The sequence below is a fragment of the Brassica oleracea genome, chromosome C5 (genome assembly GCF_000695525.1).
Source record: "Brassica oleracea var. oleracea cultivar TO1000 chromosome C5, BOL, whole genome shotgun sequence".
Lineage (NCBI taxonomy): Eukaryota > Viridiplantae > Streptophyta > Magnoliopsida > Brassicales > Brassicaceae > Brassica > Brassica oleracea.
The window spans coordinates 29449769-29457773 of NC_027752.1; the positions used below are offsets into that span (position 1 = coordinate 29449769).

General features: G+C 36.9%; 2 protein-coding genes across 3 annotated transcripts in view; one reads left to right on the plus strand and one right to left on the minus strand.

Moving 5' to 3' along the window:
• Positions 1-403: 403 nt before the first annotated feature.
• Positions 404-3027, minus strand: LOC106344938. The gene is made up of 6 exons (XM_013784229.1): positions 2805-3027; positions 2385-2702; positions 1748-2313; positions 1481-1642; positions 1146-1375; positions 404-842 (listed from the first exon to the last, which is right to left on the minus strand). The coding sequence occupies exons 1-6, from the start codon at positions 3025-3027 to the stop codon at positions 404-406; spliced, it is 1938 nt and encodes a 645-aa protein (XP_013639683.1).
• A 2394-nt stretch (positions 3028-5421) lies between these two features.
• Positions 5422-8005, plus strand: part of LOC106344089 (ribosome production factor 1-like) — a 7647-nt gene continuing 5063 nt past the window's right edge. The window contains exons 1-7 of one of the 2 annotated variants that reach the window (XR_001270112.1): positions 5422-5641; positions 6080-6163; positions 6259-6328; positions 6417-6499; positions 6581-6660; positions 6745-6842; positions 6922-7028. Coding sequence is in view for 1 of the 2 variants with exons in the window: in XM_013783475.1 (XP_013638929.1) it covers positions 5495-5641; positions 6080-6163; positions 6259-6328; positions 6417-6499; positions 6581-6660; positions 6745-6842; positions 6922-6938 (579 nt within the window). In the remaining variant the exon portion in view is untranslated. Of the gene's footprint in view, positions 5642-6079; positions 6164-6258; positions 6329-6416; positions 6500-6580; positions 6661-6744; positions 6843-6921; positions 7554-8005 lie in introns of those variants that run through there. The other variant, XM_013783475.1, reaches the window with a different exon arrangement.

The following is an 8005-nucleotide window of genomic DNA, read 5'->3' on the forward strand; positions in this document are numbered from 1 at the left end:
CAATAGCTTCTTTTACCGGTGGTAGATCAACAATGCTAAACGTTTTATTTCGCTCAAAGGCATCAATCTCATCATTCATTGATTCTCTCCAAATTTTAAGTTGTACTGCCTCCTCGTAACTCTTTGGTTCTCCACCTTTGGTGATAGCAGCAAGAAACGCTTTATGCGATTCTGAAAAGTTCACGTCAGACACGTAATTCACTAAGGGGTATGGTGTTGCACACGTACCTGGGACCATTGACGAAGGCTATATATCGCAGCTGGTGAGGTCGTGATGGGGGTTCTCTTGACACACTGCATTGTAGCTCACGTAATCACGCAGTTTCACTGAAGGAATTTTTTCCCTTAAACCTCTTCCTAACTCATCTTCTTGTTTCCTTACTTCAGGTTCCATCGTTTCTTCTTATTTATCACACCTCGTGCTATCCTCATCACCTTCTTGTTCCTTTATTGCTTCCAGCTCACCAATATTTTCGTTTTCATTGGACACTTCCTCTACACCCGCTGTCTCTGTTGCAGCTGTTTCCTTTACCATATCTTCTTTCTGCTTATCACCAGACTCTACAACTCTACTCACAGGATCACTCCCCCCGTCTTCAGTGTCTGAGACAGAATGTATAACCCAATCATCATCTGGTCCTCCAGTCAAGTTTCTTTCATCGATCTCAGTTGACTCTGCCTTATCAAACGGGAACACATCCTCCTTGAACACCACATCCCGTGAGACAAGAAACTTGTTTGTCTCAGTATCATACACTCTCCAACCTTTCTTACCGAATGGGTACCCGACGAAAACACACTTCCTACTCCTTGGACTGAACTTATCTCTGTTTCGGTCCTTCCTGTGTACGTAACATAATGATCCAAATACTCTAAGCGAGTTGTAATAAGGTTTCGTCCCAAATAAGATCTCATACGGTTATTTCCCTTTCAATATCTTCGAAGGTGTCAAGTTAATAACATGCGTAGCTGATGATATTGCTTCCCCCCAAAATTTTATCGGCATTTTAGACTGAAATAACATTGCTCTGGCCACATTCAAAATGTGTCGATGCTTCCTCTCTACTCTGCCATTCTTTTGTGGTGTGTCTACACAAGATGTCTGATGAACAATGCCATTATCCAGGAAGAAATTACTCAAGCACATAAACTCCATGCCACTATCACTACGCACCATTTGCACACTTTTACCAAACTGCTTCTCACTATACTTGCAAAATCTTTCCACAACCTTTCTGACTTCAGATTTCGCAGTCAACAAGTATGTCCATACCGCTCTCGAGTAGTCATCTACTATTGTCAAAAAATAAAGAGCTCCAGATGAGGCAGGTACTCTATAAGGACCCCAAACATCCACATGAATCAACTCAAAGCACTTCGTAGTTTTATTAGAACTTTCAAAAAAAACATCTCTAGTTTGTTTTGCTCTAAAACAAATGTCACAAAGACTTGAGCAAACATTATTCATAACACCAAAAACCATAGGAAAAACGGTAAAAGCTGGGTGTCCCATTCTTTGATGCCACAACAACTGATCAGATTTGCCTTCTGCCTTGCTGACTCGCGCCATTGAGACATCCTTGAAGTAGTACACCCCATCACGTTCCTCACCTGCTCCAATCAGAGTCTTCGAAGAACGGTCCTGCAACAAACATATAGCATCGGTGAATAAAGCAAAACAGTTCATATGTCTTAGTAGCTTAGACACTGATATCAATGTACAGTCCAAATTTGGGACATATAAAACATCTTTGAGCGATATGGTTTCACTCAAGATAAGATCACCCATGCTTGACGATGTTGTTGTTCCAACATCCGCAAAACCAACCGCACAAGGCGCCGTATCTCTCACGTTTACAAGCTGAGATAGTTCCCCAGCCATGTGATGTGAGGCCCCTGTGTCTATTATAACATCACCAAACATTTTACCTGAAAGTTTTTCATTACCACCATTCGACTTCCCTTCTTGGATTATTTGAGTAATCTTGCTCCATTGCTCAGGAGTAAGATCATTGGAGCCTGCACCATACGAACTCGTGGCCGTTTCAACATTAGCTGCTCCACGTCCACCACCACCTCTGCCATATCCACGTCCATTGCCTCTTCTAGAACCACGACCATCACCACGTCCTCTCTGTTTCTCAGTCACCCATTCTGGATATCCTACCAGCTGCCAGAAAGTGCTCTTCTCATGACCTGGTTTGCCGCAATGATAGCACACTCTTTCCCTTGATCTGGTGCCTTCACTTCTCGTACCTCCATTGAAACTCTCACGAATTTCACTTCCTTGTGCCTCACGCTTCGCAAAACCTCCTGATTTGTTTCTCGCTACTTAGAGGTGTTGGGACGAGCTTCTTCTCTAATGACTTTGGCATAGGTTTTACCAAGATCTGGTAACTCATCTGCCTCTATTATTGCAGTCACCACATTGCCAAACCTTGAGTCATCAAGACCCATAATGAATTGATGTACCCTCTCGTCTTCTCGCTCCTTCTCATACACTGTTGCAGCTGAGCATGTACACGCTGGTGGTAGCCTGTACGTTTTCAACTCTTCCCACATCACAGCCATACGTCCGTAGTAATCAATGACTGGCTGTCCATTCTGACGACAAGAAGCCAACTGCTCCATCAATTGGTGAACTCGCACCTTGTTCCCAACATCAAACCGTTTCTTGAGGTTATCCCACAACTTGTGGGCGTCTGTTATGAAGGTCACATTTGACCTTACCTTCGGCTCGATTGAGGATCGTATTCATCCCACAATCATTGAGTTAACACTCAACCATGCCTCTAGATCCTTACTTCCTTCTTCAGGTTTCGGCAAGCTGCCATCGATAAAACCTATCTTCTTCTTTGCTCTTAGAGCATTCCCCATCTCCATGGCCCATTCATTGTAATTGTCCCCCGTAAGCTGCACCGAAGTGATCAAGGCACCCGGATTATCAGAGGAGAACAAAGAATAAGGAGAAACCACAAGAGCTTCACCCGGTTTGGCCATGGTTACTTGCTTATCATCATCACCCATATTGAAGGACGAAAAACGTTAGGTTTTTTATTCAGATCTTAAGGCTCTGATACCATGTAAATAACTGAATGACTTGGTTATTATTCATGTGTGTAACACGTATATATACAACTCTATGATACAATGTCGGTCCTTAACTCTCGGACTCTATCATTATCTACCCACGTGCACAACTCATATATATCTATAATATACATCATCATTATCCAATAAATGGTAATGTATGCTCAGATTCGATGAAATTGGACGCCTTAAAGGTATACCTTGGTCACTGAATTCCCTAATTACTTAAATATCTACTTATTAAAATCGTATATGTAGTGCCTTTTTGATGTGTTTGTATTTGATACACTATTGCCATGTCTTAATTCTGATTGATAAAGGATATCCAAATCTCAAATGCATTTGATGCATCTCATCTATTGTCTTGATAAACCTTACAATAAAAGAAGCTAAGGAGTTAATTTAAACAAAGGTATTCTATGTCTTTCAATATTTAAATATCAATACAAATCAAAGCAGAATATCTAGAGCAGTTTACGATTGATTTCATGCAATATTGGTTTAATGATGATTGCAAAGCCATCGCAATATTTTAATCAGAAGACGAAAAACTTGAGTTCCGGGCAAAACATGATAAATGGATGCAATACTCGCATAAAAACAAATGAGGAGTTACACAGTTTTAAGGTTGGCAGTCCATTTATTTAATTTAGTTAAAATGGTAACCATAATCTAACCGAAAAGGATCTAAGGTCTGGAATTTTTATAATTTACTTATACGATTTTTAGTTACATATATATAAGGTATTCATATTAAGTACAAACGGATTATTGTGTATTATTAACTTATACACCAAATAAAATACTTACCTTAGGAAAAGGAATATAATACTTATAGTATTTTCACTTTATAGTATAATCTAATATTACAATAAGAAATGAAATATTTAATAATATTTTCACTTTATATTATAATGAAGAAATATTAATCAAAATCTTAGATACAATTATAAAATGTGAAATAAAATAAATGATAGTAGAATAAGGTTTTTTTATTTGATATATTCTTAAATTATTCGTTAAAAATATTCTTAAATTATAAAACTCATATCTAAAATATATTGTATTAAACATAATAGATAAAAATTAAACATGAATCTCCTAAATATATATGCTCACAAGACTACAGTTTTAAATAAATCCTAATTATTTATTTAAATATATTTAAAATTTTAAAATATAGTATATTTTTCAAAACCAACTTATTCACAAATAAACATTTTTAAGATTACAGATTTTTGCGAGTAATTTCATAAACTATGCAAAATATTCATGAACGAAAAATGTTTTTGAACAAACAGATTAGTCATTTATATTATAAATTAATAAAGGGTTAACAATCAAACAATACGGAACAAAATCTAGTGTGTTAAACTATAAACCATAAAAAAAAGGATTATCAAATAGAAACAAATCTGTTAAAGTCAGATTCAATCAAACAAATAATTCAATTTTCAAATAGAAAATTCATGTATAAACCATAAAAAAGGGGAAATCCACATAATAAAAATTTGAGATTTGGTTAGAGGAAATTTAAAAAAAACCACAAAAAGAAATTTAATATTTGTATCTAATAATCATAACTATAAATTTTTTTATTTAAATAAAAATTTATTAAAAATATATATTAGTCCGCACAAGTTGCGGGTCCACACCTTGTTTCTTTATATATTCAAAAAATTATATAGATTTATATTCAGTTTTATTAAATTTTTGTGATATTCTGTTAATAAGAATTTTGACTATCAAAGTTTTAAATTTATTAATTTTGACACTATACAGTATATATTGTGTTTATATTATTCAGTTTTTGTAAATTATTTTAATAAAATATTGTTGAATATCGATTAATAATCTATACTTCTTTTTTTTGTATGAAAATATTATGTTAACATATGTTAAATCACCTTTGTTGTACATGAATATGTTTTTTTTAAATACCAGGAGGTTCGGAAATGAATCTTGTAAGAACATGATTAATAGGTGGTTTTTAGGGTGGGGTTCTTAGCGGAATATAAGAAACCGTCTCTTAACTTTTAACTAAAAAAGCTAAGAACCGACTCTTAAATATCTTATTTAAGAGCCGGGTCTTAACTTTTTTAGTTAAAAGTTAAGAGACGGTTTCTTATATTCCGTTAAGAACCCCACCCTAAGAACTCCTCATTAATCATGCTCTAATCCCTTCGATTGCGAACCAGGGATCTCTCATACAACGGTCAAAGTTCTTTTCAGTTGAAATAACCTATACTTCATATCAATTTGTAAGACCGCGATTAACGACGGCTCTTAAGGAGGGTCTTACGTTAATTTACAATTAAAAAAAAAAATTATGAATTAACTTAAGAGTCGGGTCTTAATTAGGCGAAAGAAGGATCGGCTCTTGGAAGACACGTGTTGTCGTTTCATGATCTCTCAACCAAATCCGTCGCCGACTTCCAGAAACTCTCCTACCTCGCCGCGGCGTCGGCATGGCTTGGGCGGCCTTCCACGCCGTGAGAATCTGATCACGAACCAGCTCATGAAGGATCTGAACAGTTCGAACGAGTACGAGGTGAGTCTCGCTCTGGAGTGTTTGGCTAGGATTGGGACTGATGATCTAGCTAGGGATTTGACCTCTGAGGTTTTCACTCTGTGTTGGCTTCGATTGAGCCTAGGTTGGCTAAGAAGGTGGCTGATCCGATCTGTGAACATATGAGGAAGAATAATGTGGGAAAGTCTTTGTTGTTTGAGTGTATTAGAACCGTGTTTAGTAGCTTGAGTGATCAGGAACAGCTTTGAAGCTTGCGGTTGCTAAGATTAAGGAGTTTCTTGTGGATGATGACCCGAATCTCAAGTATCTCGGTCTTCATGCGTTGTCAATTGTTGCCCCAAAGCATTTGTGGGCTGTTCTGGAGAACAGAGAAGCTGTTGTGAAGGCTATGAGCGATGTGTTTTTTGCTTCGTGTAATTTTTGTGTTGGAGCTGTTTTGATCCGTTTGTGTTATTGCAGAGAGGACCTGGGTTTATATCGGAGTTACAGTCCATGATCCCGAACTCTGATTATCGCAAGAGAGGAACTTACGATTTGAAGAAGGTAAATTACTATTAATCTCAGACTTCTTGTAGAAATTTCATCTCTTTGCAACAATGTGTATCAGTGTATAACCTTTTATATATATGGTTATGCAGATTGTAGAGTACGCAAAGAAGAAAGATTACACATCTCTTATTGTAGTCCATACTAATCGCAGAGAGCCTGGTTAGTTTTTCGCTCTTCTAAGTTTTATGTTCTGTTATCACTCTTTATATGGGTTTGCTTCAAGCTTTTTTTTATAAAAATGATGTAGATACGCTCCTTATCATTGGTTTGCCAAACGGTCCTGCTGCTCATTTCAAGTTGTCAAATCTTGTTCTAAGGAAGGATATCAAGGTATGTTACCAAACACACGTTTTGTCTTCTCTTCTCTACAAGTTGGAGTGTGGATTAGTGAGTACTTGATTTTAATTGCAGAACCATGGAAATCCTACAAGCCATGAACAAGACCTGGTTTTAAACAACTTCACAACTTGTTTAGGAAACCGTGTTGGGAGGTAAACTATATATAGTTTTTTGAATATAATCTTTATTGTCTTTGATCTCTTGTGGCTAATGTTATTACTTGTGGTTTCTCTCAGGTTTTTTCAATCACTCTTTCCTCAAGAACCTAACTTCCGTGGAAGGAGAGTTGTACGTTCCACAACCAGCGTGACTTTATATTTTTCAGACACCATCGGTAAACATAGTTTCACCATACTCTTCTAGATTCTCCTAAAACATGTATTGAACAAAATTACAATTCTGTTTCTGCGTAGTTACATATTCGACATAAAGGAAGACAAACAGAGTGGTGCGAAAGGAAAAGAGGGTGTTGCTAGAGAGAGAGTGAAGGATGCGCTGCTTATTGATCCTGCTTTGCTTGGTAAATTTTTTTTTTTTTTAAGAACCCTTTATTTAAGAATTACCATTAGAACAATTAAACTAAATGTTTCTTAACAAAAGTTCTTAATCTACATTTATTACTAAAATACTCATTAAAATTTTTTAATGGAGTTCGATGGTTAATCATGCTCTAAGCATCTTTAGATCTCACTGATAAGAACTGACAAGTGACGTTTGTAAATTATAAACGAGTTCATTCTCGTTATCTTCGCCAATAGTTCTTACAAACAAATGGAAAAGCATATATTAATATTATCAACGAGAAGTTAGCCTATTGGCTAAAACTCTAGATTACTTAGTATTTAAGTGGCTAAATCTCAGTTCAGAATTTCGTAGTCATTCAGGAAAAATGTATTATTTGTTATGAACCAGATTGTCAATGGCTCATAACCAAAAGATTATGATTTTTAATCTTTCCATTTATCTATGACGGTGTAATCTCTTATATAAAGAACCTCTATATTATGATCAAAGATAGATTTTTCCAATACTTTTATAACACGTAATCAGCACAAAACTCTAAATCCCTAAGCTAATACTCAAATCGAAAAACGCTAAAACCCTACCCCTAGCCGGCGATCCGACGAACCCTAAACTCCGATCGCGTCTCTTGTTCCCGCATCTGTTCCAGCTCGCGTCCCCGATCAGCTTCAGCCCGAAGCGTTCCTGATCCTAGCTCAGACGTTCGCGACTCGAGAGCAGCTCCAGCACGCGACCTCTTCTTCGTTCGCGACAGCATCAGACAGCTCACGTCCGACGATCAAAGCATTCCCGATCAAGCAACAAAGGACATCCGCGACCTGATAGAAGCGACTCGATCCATTACAGCTCGCGTCCCGTTCGTGTCCAGCTCGCGGCTCAACTCCTTTGGTGGTCCGATTCAACAATCATCTAAGGTTAAAAGGTAATTCAAAACCTAAGAACCCATAATCGAACATGGATTGATTGATAAAGAAT